Source organism: Onychomys torridus, chromosome 20 (genome assembly GCF_903995425.1).
Source record: "Onychomys torridus chromosome 20, mOncTor1.1, whole genome shotgun sequence".
In the NCBI taxonomy this organism is placed as follows: Eukaryota; Metazoa; Chordata; class Mammalia; order Rodentia; family Cricetidae; genus Onychomys; species Onychomys torridus.
Window position 1 is genome coordinate 33,624,407 of NC_050462.1, and position 22,519 is coordinate 33,646,925.

A 22,519-nucleotide genomic window follows, 5' to 3' on the forward strand; every position below is an offset into this window, starting at 1 on the left:
AAACAAGCAGGCCACTCTTTGTTCTTATTTCTTACAGAAATTAAAAGTGAAGTATTCTATTTCACTCATACAAAATTTCCCACTCCATTCACATCACAGCTCCAGCCTGCAGCAGGATCACTGTAAAATCATTGAAATGAAATGGAAGAAAAAAATCACTGGATCTCAATGCTATAAGGATGCTTTCCCCGGAAGCTTACAAAATGAGAAAATCCTAGCATTTGAGCAGCAGAAGTAACTGGATCTCTGTGAGTTCAAGTCTAGCCTGGTCTACATATTGGGACCCTGTCTTTAAAATAAAAAAAAAAAAAAATGCAAGCATTTAACACAATGTTTTTCATGCGAAGATTTAAAATTATAAAAAAAAAAAATTCTCCAAGTCCACTGTTATCAATTTTAATTTCAACATTAATTAAAAGTCTAAAAGGACTGGAGAGCCAGGCTTCACTTCCAGTGAATCCATTCTGACTACAAGCATTTAGGTTTGCTAAGTACCTGTAAAGCTCCCCACTAAGTGATAGCTAGAATGCATTGAGTTGATAAATCCTATTTTCTGTGTAGCATGCTGTCTAAATACTTAAAAGTTTCAAAGGGTGACCATCAGGTTGTAGTTAACTGAAGATACACCTGCCAGTGTCAGAATCCAACTTCTACCGTTGTCTGATTCTGTAACATTATACAATTCCCTGACTCTCCTCCTGCATCACAAAATGGAGGGTGGCAATAATAACATACACATCATACTGTAAGGACTAGAGGATTCATATATAAACAACTTACACAGAAGGACCGTGCAGATGATCATGAATGTCAACTGATCTTATTATTTCAGATATTATAATATTTAAATATATTAATCCCCTTCTACATCTACTTAAAGACACATGATGAGAAAAATAATTTCAACCACTCTGAATTAGTCACTACTTTCCTAATGCTTTAAATGACCTTCCAGAAGGAAAACTGTGTGTCAATAAATGTTTACAAATTTCACCCTAAAATGGAGGGGTTGGAAAACATTTTGGGGAATATATAAACAAATGCAAACATTCAAATGCTTGGTTATTGTTTGGCTTAGGATTATGGTGCTGAATATTAGGACACATATCAAAAATTATTAACTTCAGGCCAGATATTTAGTTGGTACTAAACTAACTAATAAAATGAAATACAGAGGCAGTCACAACCAAATTGCATGGCAGGTTTGTGTTTGGACCTGATCCCCTCTGCAGAAGCCTGCATGGCTTCTCACACTCTCTGAGATGCAGGTAGTCTCAGATAATGAATGTCTCTATGGTCTCTGGGTTTGAGATTTCAAGGCATATGATCCCTCCCAGGATTCTCAGGCTGCCAGTTCAAGTGTAGAAAAGGCTTGAAGGCAGGTGTTTTGGTGAGGTTTTCTATTGCTGTGAAGAGACACCATGACCACAGCAATTCTTTTTTTTTTTTTTTTTCAGGACAGAGTTTCTCTGTGTAGCTTTGTGCCTGTCCTGGACCTCACTCTGTAGCCCAGGCTGGCCTCAAACTCACAGAGATCCACCTGGCCCTGCCTCCCGAGCGCTGAGATTAAAAGTGTGTGTGCCACTACCACCTGGCTCCACAGCAATTCTGAAAATAAAAACATTTAATTGGGGCTGGCTTATAATTTTACAGGTTTAGTCCATCACAGCAGGAAGCATGGCAGCATGCAGGCAGACATGGTGCTGGAGAAGGAGCTGAGAGTTGTACATCCAGATTGGCAGGCAGCAGGAAGAAAAACCTGTCAGCCACTGGCCTGGCTTAAGCATCTGAGACTTGAAAGCCCACAGCATGTGATACAATTCCTCTAAGCCACACCCACTCCAGCAAGGCCACACCTCCTCATAGCGACACTCCCTGTGAGCCCATGGGGCCCATTTCCATTCAAAAGACCACACCAGGCAGAGCTGCAAGGGGCAGTCTTCCGGAATTACAATGAAAAGAATGGCTTTATTAAGCAAGAAAGAAGTTTACCTAAAATTCATTTCAAAAGAAGAGAAGAAATAAATGGTTGGGTGAAGGAAAAAAAAAAAAAAACCTTGGAATAAACGATTATTCTTCTCCATGGCAAAAGTCAGTAATAGTTGACTATGTTGCCCCAAGTGATTGCACACACAGTAGACTATGGGTCGGGCAGGAAAGGGTTAAATCTTGATTCAGCTGCTTATAAAGTTATATGAGCTTGAGAAAAAAAAAAAAAAAGTTTTTCGGGCTTTAGCTTGTTGTAATTCTTAAGAAGGATGATGTGGGGGTAAACCAGGAACCATGAACCCTCAATAAATAACACCTAATAACATGAGAAAATGCAGCCTTGGAAGTTACTATATCACAGTTTTATCTCATTCAACCTTTAAAAATGATATAAAAGAGAATAAAAGTGATAAAATAGGGTCTGTTGTGATGGCTCAGTAGTTAAAGGCACTTGCTTCTGAACCTAACCTTCCTGAAAGTTGTTCTCTGACATCAATATGTGCATCATAGTATGTGCTTGCTCCCCCCCCCCCCCTCTCTCTCTCACACACACACACACACACACACACACTCACACTTTAAACTAATATAGCAAGGATTTGTTAACAGGTAAAGTTCTTTGCTATAACATGTATGTCTTAGGGGATCAAACTCAGAGTTCAATTTCTAATACTACTGTTTTGTATTAATGGCCGAAAACCATTAGTCTCTGTTTCCAGTGCTCAGAAAGAATAATTTAACCAAGAAAGAAAAGATGGAAAAATCAAATGAAGTTCAGCCTTGAGTTCATACATTGCCCTTCCCACTCAGTCTCCTGTACACCTATCTGTATTATGAATGGATTTCATCTCTATCTCCATGTAATACACTCTGTATGGTATGTTCAGTGTTCTATCTCCTAGTTCAAAATTCTACCTTTAGCTTTTCTATATTAATTAAATTTCTTTTTCAAAATTTTGACACATTTGGTAATTCATACATGTATACAAAACGTGTCTACAATACAGCTTTTGAATCTATGGCAAACCCACTTTATATGTATGTGTGTATATATATATATATGTGTGTGTGTGTGTGTGTGTGTGTGTGTGTGTGTGTGTGTATGTGTTTGTGTGTATACATATTTATAAACATACATATATATACATATATATATATATATATATATATATATATATATATATATATATTATGTGTGTTTTACTGCATTTTATTTCTAGGAATTCATTCTGCATGTACTACATTACATTTCTAGGAATCCTAGTCAGTTTTTAAATCTTCTCACACGTTGCTCATTTTCTTAACATATTAATGCACCATCTCCACTCTTTACATAGCATATGCATTGCCTTACATATGTATGATTTATTCTGTTGTCAGTCATTTCTGGAGTGTGTTTTAGGGATATATTTCTTTGTACTAGGGCTGTTTTTGTTTAATGATAAACTGTTGTTTTTCATTAGGATTCAGTTTTGGAAATCTGAAATGTCATATGGAGGTGAGTTTTTCTAGAAAGGATTTATATTAGTTCTGAATGGTATACAGGGGCATCTTGGGACATAACAAGCATTTTGAATTAAATCTTGGCCTGGGGTTTACAATGCACTAAGGCAGGTTTCTTTTGAGCTCCAACACTAGTTGAAACTTGCTTAGAGTTGAAATTTTCCAGAAGGTTTTTTTTTCTTTCTTCTCTTCCTTAACTGCTGTCAAAGTTTACAACAGAGTTTCTTTGGGATCTCTTAAGGATGAAGTTTTATTTCTGGGCCATCTCGAACTAAGGTTTAGGTCTTTAAGGTCCTGTCTTTGCAGGAGTCCTCCCGTTAAACTTCTCACCTTGGGCTTCATCTTTTTCTGCCTATGTGAAACATTGAAAACCATTCTAAAATCCTTTTGCTTAGGAAAAATGACCTTAAGACAAAAGTCAGCTTCAGTGGCTTAAAAAAAAAAAAATCTATCTCTTCCTTAAATGCAAGAACATGATAGACAAAAGTCACAGTCAAGCTTTCTAATACTTCTGTGAAGAAGGAGGGGGGAAAAAGAAAAGAAATAGAAGAAGTTGATTTTGGTGCCACCAGGAACTAAGTAGCATCATAACAAAGGATAGAGAGAACACATAGACCCTGGGTACCTTCCTCAGTAGGTTATCAAATGGCCCCTAGTCTCTCTTGAAAGAGTGAAAAAAATCTGCAAAAATATGTCCAAGATTCCTCTTGGACATTTTAAGGGAGATGGCATATTTTCCTTTAAACAACAACAAAAATTATTTGGTAAAAAGATTGTGATGTTGTTGCATGACTACAATTTTTATGTATATCAGGACACATGGTACTTGTTTGAAGAAGAAACTCTGATCTTAATGTCTTTATTAATAGAGTTTGTTTGGTCCTTTGTATACAATTATTAAGGTCAGAAGTAGATAAACTTTGGGTTCACATTTTGACAGATCCCAAGGAAAGATACCGAAGGTAATAAGACCAGAGTGGCTAGCCCTTTGGAATTTTAAATGTAACATACATATAACCTTGGTGTGGTGGTTTAAATGAAAATGGCTGCCATCAGCCATTTCAGGTGAGGGAGAGACATGGTACCAGGAAAAGTCCCGGGAGTCCACAAGGACAACCCCAGCGAAGACTGCTAAAAATAGTAGATAGGCCATCTCCTATAATCAGATTGGTGACTACCCTAATTGTCACAAAGAGCCTTCATCCAGTAACTGATACAAGCATATGCAGAGATCCATAGCCAAGCACTGGGCTGAACTCCAGGTGTTCTGTTGAAGAGAGGAAAGAGGAATTGTAGGAGTCATGTAAAGTCAAAGTCATGTCTGCAGAACCCACAGAGACAGCTGACCAGAGTTCATGGGAGTTCATGGACTCTGGACCAACAGATAGGGAGCCTGCAAGAGACCAATATAGGCCCTCTGCATGTGTGGGACAGTTGTGCTGTGCAGCATGGTCTGTTTGTGGGGCTCCTAGCAGTGGGATCAGGACCTGTCCCTGGTGCTTGAGCTGGCTTTTTGGAACCTATTCCCTAGGCTGAGTTGCCTTGCCCAGCCTTGATCTGCCTCAAATTCATGTGTCATGCTTTGTCAACGCCCATGGGATACCTGCACCTTTCTCAATGGAGACCTAGGAGGAGTGGTTGGGGAGGGGGTAAATGGGAGGGGGAGTGAGAGGCAAAGAGGAAGGGGAAACTGTGGTTGGTATGTAAAATAAATGAAAAAAATTAAATTAATAAATAAGAAAAAAATGGCTCCCACAGACCCATAGAAAGTAGCACTATTATGAGGTGTGGCCTTAATGAAGTAGATGTGGCCTTGTTGGAGAAAGTATGTCACTGAGGGTGGGCTTTGAGGTTTCAAAAACTCAAGCAAAGCCCGGTCTCAATTCCTCCATGCTGCCTTCTGATCCAGATGTAGAGCTCTTTGCTCCTTCTCCAGCACCATGTCTGGCTGTATGCCACTATGCTTTCCATCATGATGATACAGGCTAAACCTCTAATACTATAAACCAGCCACAGTTAAACACTTTTTTAAATTAATTTATTTATTTTATTATTATTATGTGCTTTAATTTTAGACATCAGCCATGGGTTCCCCTGTCCTCCCCGATCCCACCCCCACCCCCACCTTCCCCCCAGCCCCTCCCCTCCATTCCCATGTCCTCCAGGACCAAGACACCCCTGGGGATTCATTTAAACCTGGTGGATTCAGTTAAACATTTAAGCGCTGTGGTCATGGTGTCTCTTCACAGCAATAGAAACCCTCACTAAGACAATTGGTAATCTGGGGCAGGCTTTAAAGATACACTACAGTATAATATCAATAAGTCTCATGTAGTTGATTAAAATCAGAGATGCGGCTGTGCTGAATAAAAACCTCCATCTGGTATGCACACAGTGTACTTATGAACACGCAGGCAAAACTCTCATACACATAAAATAAAATAAATAAATCTAAATAAAAAACTATCCAATGTGAATATGGTGTTATAAACTTATAATCCCAGGACTCCATAGGCAGAGGCTGGGGGAATCTCAAGTTTAGGGCCAGTTTAGCCTCAAAGGGAGTCAAGGCCAGTCTGAGTTACAAACTGAGACCCCCCTCTCAAAGCAATCTACTGGTGCAAAGACATAATCACTTCACAAATATTCTACAGGAAAATAAGATACAACTTCATCTTCACCTGTGTTCTCTTTTTGTAAGTACACAAAGTGCTAGCAGGATGTAGGTCTTAATTCTGAATTTTCTATAAATGCTCTTTTGTAATATGGAGGCTTCATCCATCCTTGTTTTTCTTTCTTTCTTTCTTTCTTTCTTTCTTTCTTCCTTCCTTCCTTCCTTCCTTCCTTCCTTCCTTCCTTACTTACTTACTTTCTCTCTTCCTGTGTCTTTTGATCAGTAGAACAACTTATAAGTCCAGGGACCTTGCTTTCTTTAGCCATTAAACTTCCTTTTTCCCTTTCCAGCTACACTACAACCCAATCATCCTGAAAAAAAAAAAAATCTAAGCACAAGAATACAACCTTTCCTTTCCTAACTGTAATCAAGAGAAACACGCACTGGCTTCCTTCTCTTTCTTTTTAGTATTTGTCTTTTACAATTTCATTCTCAATATTCTCTATAAAACAACTTGAGATTCACAAACCACCTGAATGAATGACCTTGGGCTGTTACCTGGAGCCCCATTGCTTCCTGATATTCCTGTGTAGCAGCCTCCTAGCTCAATGGAATTAGAGCCCACATATGGTTGCTGGGTGAGCACATTACAGAAATGAAATACTCTTTTATAGCTCCATTTATACTAATTGAAATGTTTTCTGTCCTTAATTATAAGCACTGGTAGAAGCTAACATATATGAACCACTGTAAGAGTCATACAAATCGGGCTTTTTTCCATAAGCAGCACACTGAAGAACTGTAGTTGACACCAAATGCAGCAGACATAGCTCCCACTGTGACTATCTGTAAAGACTCACCCTGCTCTGGCCTTAAGCTTCTCAAACCTGTGATCACTACTGTTTCACAGAGACAGTACAGAATAGAACCGAAGAATAAAGCCCAAGCCAACAGTGTCCTTTCCAAAGCATTTCAGCAGAGTGGAAAAGAAGCTGTGTGCAGCAGGTGGGTTCAAAAGCAGCAATATAAATCATTAGTAACAACAAAATCAGTGTGACTCAAGAAGGGCAGATGGGTAAGACAGACTCCTTTGAATGGCATTCATCTGATGACTGCACCATTGCATGATCTGCTGCCTATTTTCATCAAGTTCATACTTTTTCTTTCAGTTTCATCATTAAAATGGCAAATAAGAAAGGGACATCTAATAGGCAGAAGTATAAGTGAAATACAGAAATAAGATGCCTTAAGTATTTGGGTTTTATACCAGAGAAAAAGAAAGAAAAAAAAAAAAACATTCAAGCAGTGACGAATCAGTCAAACACATGTGTGAAAGAGTCTTTCTTTCCATCAGCCAAATGTACAAATTAATTATTTGCCAGGGAGTGGCAAGGGCATTTATCAAAAGAAAAAAAAGTCAATAAAAGTATCTCTTCATACTATGCACAATTCATTTCCAAGGTCATAAAAGAAAGACCTGTTAAAAACCATCCCCAGTGCGACACAAAGGCAAAGACAGGGCTCAGAGAGAGTCAAGTGTCTTCTGTGCAGAAATCATTTTGATGACTTTTCGCAGATGAGTGGTAGACCCTTCAGAGACAGATGGGAGTTAGCTTTAAATTTTCTAATCTTACCTAAGAAGCAAGCACTTTGCCTGCTTGGTCATTCATGATTCTGTGTTTAAGGCAAAATGAGAAGCTGAGTTCTTCACACATTTATGTGTGAATGCAAAATTAATTTCCAAAAACTAAGAATTTTTATCCCATTGCCTATTATGCATTAGGAAGTAAGATCAGAGGGATTTTTTTTTGAGTAGTCCTCCAATTTAGTTAGCTAATTTGAGAGTAGATTTTCTATTTTATTCTTAAATACTATCAAAGAATGAAGTTTTTTTTTCCCCTATGGCTCATATTGAAATACTCAATTCCCTTTTATGTCAAGAAGTTCTTTCTGAAATTAACTGAGATGGCTTCCTGTAATTTGACACCATTTGTATTTCTTTGACCTTGATGTTGACAGAGAAGTGGTGAACAGGCTAGCTATAATGACCATTAATATGTTAGAGTCAATTACACAGTCATCTCTTAACCCTCTAGCCCCCAGGGGATTCATATGTACACTCTGCAGCCTGTTCTGACAGATTCTATCTTTAAATGCTTCTAAGTCAATGTCTTCTCTCTCTCTCTCTCTCTCTCTCTCTCTCTCTCTCTCTCTCTCTCTCTTTGCTTAATTTTTCATTATCTCTTGAGCTTATTCACATTTTAATGAGATCATGACCACTGATAATCATTCTCAGATTTTATAACCTTGTTTTATTTGTACATCAATACATTGCTTACTTTAAAATATTAGTGTGTGATTCACAGAAAATCCCTTACCTGCTTGCTATGTCTGAAAAGATTGTGAGATCAGTTATGTTTCCTAATGAAGCAAGGTCACAATAGAAAAGTACCCTAACAGAAGGAAAAGATTCTGAGTTAGAATTGAGATGTGAGTTTCCACTCTGACATCCAGGAGCCTGAACACACCACTGAATTCTCTAGGCGTCTGCTTACTTTAATGGGAATGAAAGGTAATACCATTTCCCTTGAAGAGTGAGAGATTGAGAAGATAGTGAGTGGTTCTGCCAGTTCCTCAAAGAACAACTGATAGTACCACTAGCTGTTTTTGAAGTCTGTGTAACTAAAGGTCCAACCGTTTTATAGAAATGATCACAGGTGCTGCAGTCAGTCAGTGTACATACCAGCTCCTATACAGCATGTATGAGTATGTCAAGGAGGTCAACAAAGTAGCTCATTTGTTAAGTTTATGTATAGCAATATTAGTTGACTAAGAGTAAAAGAAGTAAAGCTAGGATGGAGAATCTCTTTGGAAAAGTGAGAAGAGAAAAGATTTGTTCTACAGGAAGATGATTATGGCTAAGTCAGGAAAATAAAGAGATGGGAGAAAAGCCAAGATGGCAGAGGGGTCTTATGAGCCCCAGCGTAGTTGGACCATATGAGACAGAACCCATCAAAAATAGAATGACTGGCCAGCTCAACCTCCTCCTCCTTTGAAATTCATATTATTGTGCCTGAAACTCTTTAAGGAGGCTTTCATTTTCCCAATTCCAATAAACAAAAGATATCTTTATCCTTGAAATAGCATACTATTTCAACTATTTGTTTTATTCTTGAGATAGAGCCTCACTACATAACTCTGGCTGGCCTGACACTTGCCACATAGACTAGGTTGGCCTTGAACTTCCAGTAATCCTTTCCCAGCTTTCCCCAGTGATAAGATTTCAGACATTGGCCACTGTAGCTTCTCTGACAATTTCTTTAATTTAGCTCAACAGATACTGATCCAGGGCCAACTAGGTAGAAACGGTGTATTAATTAGTAAAATATATATATATATATATATTAGGGGAGTATCCAGACATAGATGTCTCACTTCATAAAGGTCATGTTCAAATAGGTGAGACAGATACAGAATACCTGGCAAGTGCGTATTATGTTAGAAAATGACCAGTATCACAAGACAGAACAAATGGATTACAATAAACGAATGGAAGGAAAATAAATATGACTGCAGCATTTGGGGGAGCTCTCTTTTAGAAAGTGAAATATAAATAAAGCTTCCCAGAAGAACAATAGGGACACTATTAGGGAGAACAATATTATCTACAGAAGGAATTAGAATCTCAGAGACCTACTGTCAGGGGAGTTTTGGAGAGCAGGGACAGCAACAAAGAGCCAGAAATGAGGATTCAGAGGCAGAAGACAGAGTACTGTGGCACTCAGACAATATAGAGCGAGTAGGGACAGGGAAGAACTTGTGCATCACTGTAACAACATTGTCTTTATTCTTATTTTTGTTGAGTCCTTGTAGGGTTTCCAGAAAAGAAGTGGCACAATCTGACTTGCTTCTAGACAGATCAAAGGACATGACTGCCTAAATGTGACAGTGATTCAGTCAAGTATGTCACAGGCGTGATGATAAGAAGTCAGATTTTTTTTGATAGAATTGACATCAGAAGTGAGACTTCAGATAATGAAGATAAGAGGGTTGAGAGTGGCCTAAGAAACTTAAGTTGCCATTGTGTAGAAATTGCTCACACCACAAACTCTTTTTTGAGATACAGTTGTTCATAGAACATCTTGTAGATAAGATCCCAGAACTGGAACTTATATTTACCTCAAATATTGTCTTACCCACTTGCTAGAAGCTTGACTTGACCCTTGGTGGTCATTTAACTCAATGTTCAACATGAGTAAAGATGCATGCATTTCAAGATTTCCATTGGAAACAAATAATGTGATGCATACAAAGCAATTCACAAAAGTTTTGTGTATATAGAAGCTCATTAAAGGACATGCATGACTTCCCATTACAGTTCTGCTTATTATGACCATTAGCTTAATTCCTTCTACTTTGTATCTTCTATATTATAGCATTAACTGAAGACATAGGTTTCCTCCTATGGAAGGGATCCTGGCTACATGTTTGCTCTGTATATTCACCATGATTTGACTGAGATGGCACAGTGGGTGAGGTTCTTAGATATCAAAGGATGATGCACACAAATGGATGGTTCACCTTTTTTTATGTCAAAGGATGGCAGAACCATAAAAATAGTTTGTCAGACTCTAGTTGTAATTATATACTAGCAAAATCTCACAAACAGAATTTCTATTACCATTCCCTTTTCAAAAATCGGGGTCACCATGACTATTGGGGTTTTTCTTTGTTTGACAAATCCTTCTTTGTTTTATTCTATGTAATATAGGTTTAATCTTCAAAATAAAGCAATTCATCTAAGAGTTTCTGGAAACATTCCTGCTTTTAAAGAATCCTATTTATAATGCTGAAGTCATCATCCAATTTGTTCCTCTCTCAAAGAAGCTTGCAGCGGCTCCTTCCACCTTGGCATCATATGTAAATTTAATGAGCATTCACTCACTTTCATCATCCAGGTCATTGGGTCATTGATTCTTATTTCCCTGTGTGCTTTTAGAGCAAAGACGCTGTCTCAATGCATCTTCCACGGCCTTTCTTGCCGGTGTATAGTATCTTCCCACTTTTCTTTACATTTTTCAAGAAAAGCTTCTTCATTTTCCAATTATAAGCTAACTTATTTCATTAGACCTACATTTTTATAAGACAGTCATTATCTGACTCTTTCTGTCTGAAAACTGTAATTTTAGGAAGGCTTTTTGTATTTTTGTCTTTGTTTGTTTTAATACTAGCCTTGGAACTACCCGTAACAAACATCTCTAAATATTCTTTGAAGATCTTCAGTTTCCAAACTCCACAAAAATCAGAATGTGATCAACGAGTTATGACCTTTATTTCTCTATAACTTTCTATTCTCCTATTATATACTTCTCTGCAAATTATTTAAAGTGCAATGAAATTATAATTCAATAAGAATAATAATAAAGGTAGAAATAAGATATTATTAAAGAAAAATTATATAGGGTGATAAGGTAAAGAAACGGAAATGAAATGGGGTCTGACTGTTGTCCAAGGTCAGTGTTGACTAGTAACAGATCTTCAGGGAGGGAACCTCAAAAAGAACAAGCTTTGTTTTCATAATTAAATGCTACATATAATAACACCAAAATGTCTACTGTTTACAATTCCCACCACTATTCTAAATTGTCCAAATCAAGCAAATCAATTCCATCTCTACTATATCTATAGAGTTGATTCTTTCTAGGATAGTATTTAAACTGTGATACATCAGCTTTAAACACTTCTTTGGATCTTCTTGGCCTGCTGTATTCAATAGGAGTTCCTCATGACAGAAGAGCTTTGTAGGTTCTTACCCAACTTGAAGATCTACTATCTCAAACCTTTCCCTTTATGTGACCACTAGTGACTCCTTCATGCTTTGCATAATTTCCATGGTGTTCTATTATTGAGCCTTCTCTACACATTGAGTATCCTGCCAATAACACCACAGCAGAGGATAAGCTGCGGGCCTATACTGGCCCATCAGAATATTACATCCCTGTGGATATAGGAATTAGTCAATCAAATTATATCACCTAATTGAAATAAAGCTGAGCTCTTTGGAAAGACAGATTCAGGTTCTGTCTGGAAATAAGAAATTTTTCTTGAAATATATTGAGATCACAATATTGATGACCAGACTAACCTAGTCTAATACCACCTATCAAAAACAATAAATAAGTAGTGGCAGAGCTAAGAAACTGAAAAAAAAAATCCTGATTTCTGACGGTGTGGTTCATATATCTCACTTAGCAATTCCTAAAGTTATTACTATACCTCAGATTTATCAATTAATTTAGTCCACAGCCTTTTCCAGTTGTTTCAGTCAGGTTTCTTTATTTAAAATGTAAACATTCACATGCTACTATACTCATTTATTTCTATTACCTTTCTCCTTTGTCTCCTACTATTATACCCACAGCACTCTGCAGATAGTACCTAGCACAAAGGCAAAGTCTTGTCCAATTTTCTTGTCCAAAAATCTTGGAATTATCTGGAGCAGCCAAGCTTTTTAATCAAATACAATAATGATGAACAAGTGCTCAGAAACCTGATTTCCTTGGAAACATATCCCTAAATTGACTATCATTGTCTGATTATCTTTAAAATAAAAAAATAATAATAATTAAAACTTCCTATGGTGATTGTAAGAATTAAAATACTAGGTTACAAAATGTCAGCCCATTGCCAAGCATATATTAAACATTCAAAAACATTAACTATTATTATTTATTTGTATCTAATCATGTTTGTAACTACTCAGATATCCTAGAATAAAAAGGTTTACCCATTTTACCTATAGGTTAAGTGAATCATTATATATTACATATATATTATACATGAATATACATATGCATATACATAAACACACACACACACACACACATACACACATACTTTTTGAAGTAAGAGCTTGGTTGAAGACAACTAGGAGAACTAAACTAAGATCCTAATTATATAGCAAGGCTTCATGTTTGGATCACCACTGTGAAGTCCAGATTTCAGCCTAAAGTTCCAAACTTTGCTTTCTACATTCACATTTGAAGATTACCTTTTAAATATAGCAGCAAATAATTGCTATGTTTATGCCATTTCCCCCCATGTCTTTGGAAACATGAATTGGTGAGAAAACGAAAGAAAAGGTTGCTCATCACAAAAGCACAATGAACCAGTAGACAGAAAGTCATTAAGAACATAAAGACTTGAACAATTCTGTCAACAAACTGAGCCTAATTGCCATTTGTAGAACACTGTTGTCAAAGCCTGTATCCTCATGGAACACCAAGGAATATCAATTTCTAGGCCATAAAACAAGACTTAACAAATATAAGAGTTGAGTCATGCAGTATATATTCTAATGGATGCAACAGAAGTAAAAAATCAATAGCAGAAAGTTTTCTGTCAAACTTCAAGTACTTGTAAACTAAAAACCTACTGTAAATAACTGACGGCATAGTTAAAGAAATAGAAAATTATAAAGTACAGGTGAATGAAATGGAAATCTCAATATAAGTACTAAACTTTTAAAGGATTCCCTGGGAATAAATCTAAAGAGAAAACATCATAAAATAAATGCTTAAAGTTAAAATTGATAAATGGAGTTTCAAGTTAGAAACTATCAGCTTCTATTTTAAGAAATTATGACAAAAAGACAAAGGAAGGATAAGAAAATAAAGAGTATACAGAAAAAGGAAATAATAATTATAGCAGGAATCTATAAAAGAGGTAACAAGAGACAAGGCTGATACAAGAGTATCAAGAGATGCTCTCTAAGAAGATGAATAATATTTACAAGTTTCAAGTTATACAAACCGGGCACAAAGGAGAACATACAAGTGATGAACAGTATCTGGACTGAGCTTGCATTGTTTGAGATTCTGTTCAATTAAATAAGTAAGGGAAGGCGTCATAAAATTTATGCCAATAAGTTAAACATCTTAGATAAAATGGAGCCAATCTGTGAAACAGAAACAAGTTACCAAAGCTCAATCAAGCTTAAATTAAAAGCTCAGAAAATGCATGTTATTACAATGAAAGTAAATTCTCATTTTTTTTGAGCTTTTCATGAAGGAAATTTCAGATCTCTATTGCTATCCTAGAAAAATTACTAAACACTTTTTAAAAATTTTTTTTTAATTCACACATATTGTTAGAAAATTGAAAAAGAGATAAAAGGCTCCTGTTTTATGATGTGCTTAAAAAAGCAATTAAAAAAACAAAACAAAACAAAACAAAAACAAAGAGGCAGTACCAAGAGAGGTGATTACCAATAGAGATTACTAAGAGCAAAGAGCATCGATGTGACTGATGAACAGTGGTGCACAATATCTAGACTTGGTTTTGGTAAGTTATTTGAATAATGGGTTATACAAGAAGAGTATGGAATGAGTACTGTTGTTCAGCAGTACAAAGAAGGGTGAAAATTTGAAAATCAATAAAAATTGAGACATGAACACACTAAAAGGATTTTAAAAAAATAAAGAGAGCTATCTTGATACATGAAAGGGATTTGATGGAATCTACATCCCATTCTGATTAAAACGGAGCACTCTGAGAAGAGAATACAGCATGATAAAGAATGCCCATAAAAATTTAGAGAGACCTAATGCCAGGCTTGAGTGACCTCCCAATGAGTCATTGATCAAAGAGACCTTCCGAAAACAGGCTACAGTGTGGAGGCCCAAATTACTCAGGGTCAGAGAATCTGAGCTTGCTTTACCCAGAAGGTGTGGTGATATTGTGTCCCCAATATATTGCGTACCCTAATAAACTTATCTGGCATCAGAGAACAGAACAGTCACTAGATAGACATAGAGGCCAGAAAATGGAAGCACACACACCTTTAATCCTAGCATTCAAGAAGCAGAGATCCATCCAGATCTCTGTGAGTTCAAAGCCACACTGGAAACAGCCAGGCATGGTGACACATGCCTTTAATCCCATGAAGTGATGGCAGGAATCAGAAAGGTATATAAGGTGTGAGGACCGGGAACTAGAGCCCTTTTAAGCTTTTAGCTTTTAGCAGCAGTTCAGCTGAAATCCCTTTAGATGAGGACACAGAGGCTTCCAGTTTGAGGAAACAAGATCAGCTGAGGAATTGGCGAGGTGAGGTAGTTGTGGCTTGTTCTGTTTCTCTGATCTTTCATCGTTCACCCCAATACCTGCCTCTGGGTTTGTTTTTATTAATAAGACCTTCTAACAATTCATGCTACAAGCAGGGCTGCATAAGGGGATGATTTGACCATAGGCATGGCTACCAGGTGTTTGGAAGGGTCTGCACTTGGATATATCTAACAAGGGGGAGGTCTTTTGCCTCATCCCTCAGCATTGTTATAAAAAGCCCTTTTGAATAAAGTTCTGGGCCGTTGATTATTGACCCAGGTCCTCCCAAGCTATTCTGTGTGTCTTTCTTCTTTGAGTTGGCTAGGCCTATCATTCTACCTGATATTTTCTTATCTCTCTCTCCTCAAGAGTACCTAGGGTAAAGTGGGGGCAGGTCCCCCACACTAAAGTTAATGTTCAGCCATAGAAGAGAAAGCAATACCCACTCCTTAAACATCATCCTCTGGCTCAGGGAAAATTGTAGAGCAGTAGAAAGAATATAAGAGCCAGAGAATGGGGAGGGGATTTATGAAATGCTGTCCTCTAGACATCACATGTTGTTACACTGATGGACTCTTAGTGAACTGTGCACATCTGAGCAAGGTCTGCACAAAGTCAAGCCAACAAAACCTTCCAGTATGGATTGGGATAGGGATCTCAAGGCTCTCCTCCTAGCTGAAGAGCTTTTGGCAACCAATAGCTAACAGAGGAGGAAGACTCACTTTTCTTTAGGAGTGTGGTCCCTGGTAGGTTTTCTGTGCAGCAGTAGATGACACCATGCCTTTGTGCAGATGGAAAAAACAAATTGGACTCAATGAATTTAAAAATATACACATAAATAAATAAACAAATAGGGAGGGCATGATTTTAGAAGGAAGCTATCATGAGGATTCCTCATAAGAATTGGAGGGGGCAGGTTATGAATGGAGATGATCAAGATACATTGTATCCAAGTATGAAAATTCCAGAGACCAAATAAATATAATTTTATAGAAGCTGCTCTTTTCCATTAGCCAATAAAGCATTCATAGACCAGAAATGACAGCTATTTTATTGTTGAAGTCTCTAAAAACAAACTTAATTCTAACTTTAAAATTTTTTTTTCAAATAATGTGAGAGGGTTTTACATGCATGTATGTCTGTAGCCAACATGTATGCAATGCCCATAGTGGACAGAAAAGAGTGTCAGATGGCCTGGAAATAGAGTGATACATAATGGTGAGCCACCATGTGGGTACTAGGAATCCAAACTCAGTCCTCTGGAAAAACAGCCAATGCTCTTAACTCCTTCAGTTCCACAAAGTTAGTTCTGCACAGGCAACAAAGACTCAGAAAGAGAAATTTAAAACAAGTCCACTAGTTCACAATGTGAAATACTCAGGGATAAAACTGTAAAATGCTATGGAAGATTGCTATCAACTCCCTAGCTGAGTAAAACAGGACGAGGACCTGAGAGAATTGAGTGTCCTGACAGAATTGAGTTGGAGTACACTCTGTCTGTTCAAGCAGTATTGTTAAGATGTCAATTCCTCAGATTGTTTTATCAATATAACACAACCCTAAAAGTTCCAGTGTAAGGTTTGTAGGAGTTAACAAACTCATTTCTGTGGAAATGCAAAAGTCCATGAAGAACTGAAGAACTTTACAGGAAATCTATCTGGAGGACTGACAGGGTCTTATTTCATGGTTTAGTTATGTAGAAACAATAGCAATTGTGTGGTGCTGGAGCCTAATAAGTATATTTACCAGGGCACCAGAATAAGCAATCCAGAAACCAATCTACAAGTGTATGATTCAGTGTTTCTCAGCCTTGTGCAAAGACAACTCAAGGAAGAAAAGACTGAGTGTGTTGACTAGACGGTTCATCTTAACTGAAACATTCTCTCTGATAGGTGGAGAAAAGCTGATGCAATTTATAAGACTGGGGAACTCCCACAACTTACCAAATGCTGGAAACATAAAAAGTTACAAAACTCACAAAGACCCAACATGAGTTACATGAGCAGCAAGTGTGGTGATATTTTATTTGTGCCGAAATGTGATATTTTATTTGTCTATTAGTAAATAAAGTTTACCTAGAGATCAGAGGTCATAGTGAGCCACAAACAGAAGTCAGTAGTAGCACACACCCTTAATCTGATCACAAGGCAGGCAGAATCTCTGTTTGTTCAAGGACACAGCCAAATGTGGTATCACACGCCTTTAATCCCAGTACCAACCATAGAGCAAGATCTGGAGGTCTGTATAAAGAGGCAGTAATGAGGAAGTGATATGGCTGGGCTTAGAGCCAATGAGAAGGCAGAACAGGAAGGCAATAAAGGCATAGGCTAGACAGGAAGACGTTCCCTTGGGAAGCTACAGAGAGGTGGTAAGCTAAGGTTAGTTGGCAGCTATTGCTCTGATCTCTACAGTTTGCACCCCTGTATTTGGCTCTGTGTTTCTTATTTAATAAGACTGTTTAGAAATTCATCTACAAGATAGGGCATGGAGATTCTGCAGCTAGTAAAGATGTCTGAGATTGTGCAGACAGCCATGGGCAGGGACATTTTCAATAGCCAAACCCAGCAACTACTCAGATATCTAGTGAAATAAATTAACAAATTGTTTACATACCTATAAATTGTCAATATATATGTATCTTGAGATAAATACAATGATTAAAAGAAGGAAAATTGAAGTGTGTAAATACATGTATATATTATTTCTATAAAACTACCAATATGCAAACTAATTCATAGTAAAGATGATCAGTGTAGATAAGGCAGGATTTAAAATGGGCTTGAGAAGTGCTTATAATGATATATATATATATATATATATATATATATATATATATATGTATACATATATATATATATATATGTATATATATGTATACATATATATATATATAGTCTTTACATGACTGTCATGGTATTCTCACTGCCTATATTTGTTAGCACCTATCAAACTGTACCTTCTAAACAGGTACCATTTATTGTATAACAATGGCACTTCAAATATCAGAGCAAAGGCTACCTTTTTTGGTAACGTTTGAAACATAATAATATGCAGCTCTTAAAATGTTCATCAGAAACTATCTCAATGGTGGTCCTGAGAACCTCACCACAGGTGGTTGATTTTTCATTTCAGTAAACTAGCATGCCTCTTTGCCAAAATGTAAACAGAGAGGAAGGAAAATTGCCATATATTATTCAGATTTACTACTGTTTCTATTTTTAGTCCTCTTGAATCATCTTGACACTCTGCAATTCTATGGAATAAGGATTAGGTGTTCCATATAAGGGTACTCTGATATTACATTTGATCAAAACAATATTGTCATGATTTTAACCATATTAAAATAAAACTAGTATTTACAAACAGCCTTTTAGAATCAAGAGGGGAGAAAATAGCTAGAAATATTACTACCAGTTTGGAATTTCTTGATTTTTTAGAATATATCTAAATAGTACTATCATTAAATAAATTAAATACATAGCAAACCAAACATAATCAAAACCCATCACATACAAAATTAATATAAGCATGATAAATATATCATGAGCCTAAGTGATATTACTCCTAAAAATACCAAAAACTTTTTACTTGATCAAGTACAATGACATTTTCTATTAACAAAACATCTTTGTATACTATTGCCTACATTACTAATTAATAACCATTTAGAGAATCATTAATGAGTACCAAACTAAGTATCTACATTAGCATTATCAGCATACCAAGGACTTCTGATAAATTATTTTTATCTCTAGTTATCACAAACAAATATATTTATGTACAAGGTAACTTTAGTAAATTTTTAAAGCTCATGGCATTATTGAATCAATAAAAATTACATAGAATTCCTGATAAGTATAATTCTACTTATACTAAAATGAGATGAGTCTTTACCCACATTGTGACTATTAAATGACTACTATATGTCAAGGCTAAGACATACATCCTTGTGTAAAAGTTAAATCAATGGATAGAGATAAAGGATAAATCCTAATCCTTGTAACAGTGAAAAAAATGAAATGTATCTAAACTTTGTAACTAGTCACTGATTCAAAGTTTTCCTGACTCATTCAAAAGCTTCTAATTTTTATTTGCTTTGCCATATCATCCAGGAAGCATGCCCAGTTCCCATAAAACTCCTTTACAAATTATTTGTTAAATGTATGTGTTTTGTTACTACATAGACCCATTTGCATCAGCCAATCAATTATTTAAGGGGCACTAGCAGAAAGAATTTGTCACTGGTTAGGTTAACATTCTTAATACTAAAATCTGTCATTTACATAACACCATTTGTACAGAAATTTCAAATGAAGTTCCCAAACATTTATTCATCAATACTTTGAATATTTCCATGCAGTGTTTGGCAAACATTCATTTCCATTTTATTCATTTATAAAGCAAAGTCCTGTTCATGGGAATGACATGAACATAGTAACACCTTTCCAACTTACAATCAATTTTCATTTGCTAGAAAGAATAGAAAAATATAAAACTTCTAGCATGAAATAGGCTGTCTATCCCAATAGTGAAATATCTTGTTGGCATGTGCCTCTTTTTCTATCCCACCTTTTTGTATGCGATCCAATCAAACACTCTGTCAATATCTGTTGCCCGTATCACTTCCTGTGATACTGGATGGGAACTGGCCAACCCGTCAAGCAGCATCACTTCATGCAGAACATCTGTCAGAAATCTCTGCTTTTCCTGTAACACAGTAGATGGGATAATATTATAGGTGATTCATCGTTATGGCAGAATCTGCCAGACAACATGAACAGCATGGGTGTCACTTAACTGATGGTGCTCATCCATCTTACGTGGAGAGACTCAGATCTAAAGGAAACTCAGTAAATAAAATGGCCCCTTAGGATAGTATAAAATAAAGACATTTGATTTAAACATAACATGAAACAAAATCAATAGGCTACTGTAAGCCCTAAGTAATAAGAATAGCCAACTGTTTTATCAGTGCATAAAGCAAGTCTGAAGAGTGGACACATATGACAATGATAAGATACAGGCTTGTTTGTGTCTTCTACAATGTGTAGACAACAATTCCAGTCTCAAATAACATTTTCATGTCAGGTCAATGCAAGAATCTTATCTTTTTAAACCACCACACCTAGTTTCATTAGAACAGGTGAACCTCTGTTTCTCTGCTTACCCATCCTACAACACACATTCTTTTCAAAAAAAAAAAAAAAATTGGGAGATCAAAACACATAGTAAAATTATTGTTTCCATCCAACTACAATGCATGTAGATGTCCACACAAATTTAGATTAAAGGCCATAATGCAGAGATTACCCAGTCTTAATAATCCATTACCACAAAGTACTGAAAACAACCACAATCATGAAGCTTCTATTCACCACATGTGGTATTTCTCTAATAAAAGCATACCAGTTGCTTTAAAAAATAAACTGTAAAGAACAGCGCTTTTTGTTGTTTTTGTTTTTGAGAAAGTCTGCTTTAAAGAAACAGCTTGGATTTTGTTAACCAAAAAAAAAAAAAATGCTGCTGGTTATTAGTCCTCCTTACCACTGTCTTCATTGATGGAGGGAGGGAGGGAAAAGTAAGTAGCAAGAGATAAGAAGCCCAAACAACCCCCTGGATAGCTAAGGACTGACGAGTATCATTACTGAGATTAAAGACTCCAATGCTTAAATTGCTCTCCCTAATTCTGAACTCGGTCCGACAGTCTGTTCATTTTGAAAAATCAGATAAACACTGTGTAATTTAGGATTGAGTTGTAATTTCCAGCTGAGAGCACACCAATCGCCAGACTTAAAGAAGGGGAAACAAAGAAGGAACAGGCTTTAGAAAGAAAAGTTAACTGAGCGTGTGTGTGTGTGTGTGTGTGTGTGTGTGTGTGTGTGTGTGTGTGTGTGTGTGTGTTGTGTGCTTGTTCGGACCTATTTTTGAAAAAATGGATCTGTTCCTCTTCACTTGATCAATGACTTAGTCCATTGAATCAGTAATTTAATTAATTATTAACTATATTTATAATGTCATTTTTTCTAATGGTGTTCAAATTGTCTATTTCATATATCTAGCATCTTTAGTTATCTTATCTTCTAAGACTTCCACAATGATTGTCTGTTACCCATCAAAGAATATTACACAGTAAATATTAGAGCAACCTAGCTCTGAATCCCTGAAGGTTGATCCTGACCCTGTAAGACCATAGGTGGAGAGTTCAAATTCCTCCTGAACTACATGATAAATGCTACATAAGTCAATTGCATATTTTCTCTAAAATTCATTTCCACTTTACAACAAAGACATAGCATTGAACCCGTTGATTTCAGTGCTGGCACAGAGGGTAGTCCATTAAAAGCAATGATAATATCTTAAAGAAATGACCAAGGCAGATCCAAAATAAACCTATACCTTTTGTGAGGAAGCAGCTAAGATTTTCATTCACTCAGATTTAAAAATGCATGTTAAAATTAATGATATTAGACAAGTAGCAAAAATTATAAAATGGATATTTCTATTTCAGCTTGTCTTATGAATGCTTTGATAATTGAATAGCTTGATCTGTTTGGGAGGCACCCAGGCTGTGGGACCAGGACCTGTCCTTAGTGTATGAGCTGGCTGTTTGAAACCTTGGGCTTTCACAGGGACACTTTGCTCAGCCTGGAAGGAGGGGACTGGACCTGCCTGTACTGAATCCACCAGGTTTAAATGAATCCCCAGGGGAGTCTTGGCCCTGGAGGAGATGGGAAGGGAGGGAAGGGGGTGGGGGGAAGATGGGGCCTGGGGCACAAGGGGGGAGAAGAGGGGAACCCATGGCTGATGTATAAAATTAAAATACAAATATAATAATAATAATAATAATAATAAAATTTCAGTTAAAGATGCGATGTCATTCAGAAGACAAAATAACAACAGATTCTTCAAAGAGGGATTGTGACAAACGTTTAAAATGCTTATTTGAATCATAATTTTTACTCTTTGGCAACAATAAATGCATATTGATCAACATTAAAATTTAATGAGTAATCCTTTTTTGAGAGCTGTGAGGGTGAAGTGTCAGATTTTAGAACTAAAATCTACACTCAATATAAAAGAAGAAATACTAATGTTAAAGGGAGTATGTATCAATTATATATGATACATTACTTGATGCTTCTGGAGGGAAGCAAAACTAAATCTTTGTCTAGTTAATATAATTTCAATTACAATTATTTAACTGTAGTATGGGTAAGGCATTGGTAAATGGTTATCTTCTATGTCATTGAAAAAATCATATTAAATATGCAAAAAAATACTTATGTTCAAAAATAGATTGGGGCCTATGTT

General features: G+C 36.5%; 1 protein-coding gene across 1 annotated transcript in view; it reads right to left on the reverse strand.

The window, feature by feature from the left end:
- The window catches only part of Trhde (thyrotropin releasing hormone degrading enzyme), a 395,355-nt gene that overhangs the window by 136,109 nt on the left and 236,727 nt on the right, over window positions 1–22,519 (reverse strand). Inside the window, 1 exon segment of the mRNA XM_036169607.1 lies at window positions 19,778–19,915. Within this exon segment, the coding sequence (XP_036025500.1) occupies window positions 19,778–19,915 (138 nt within the window).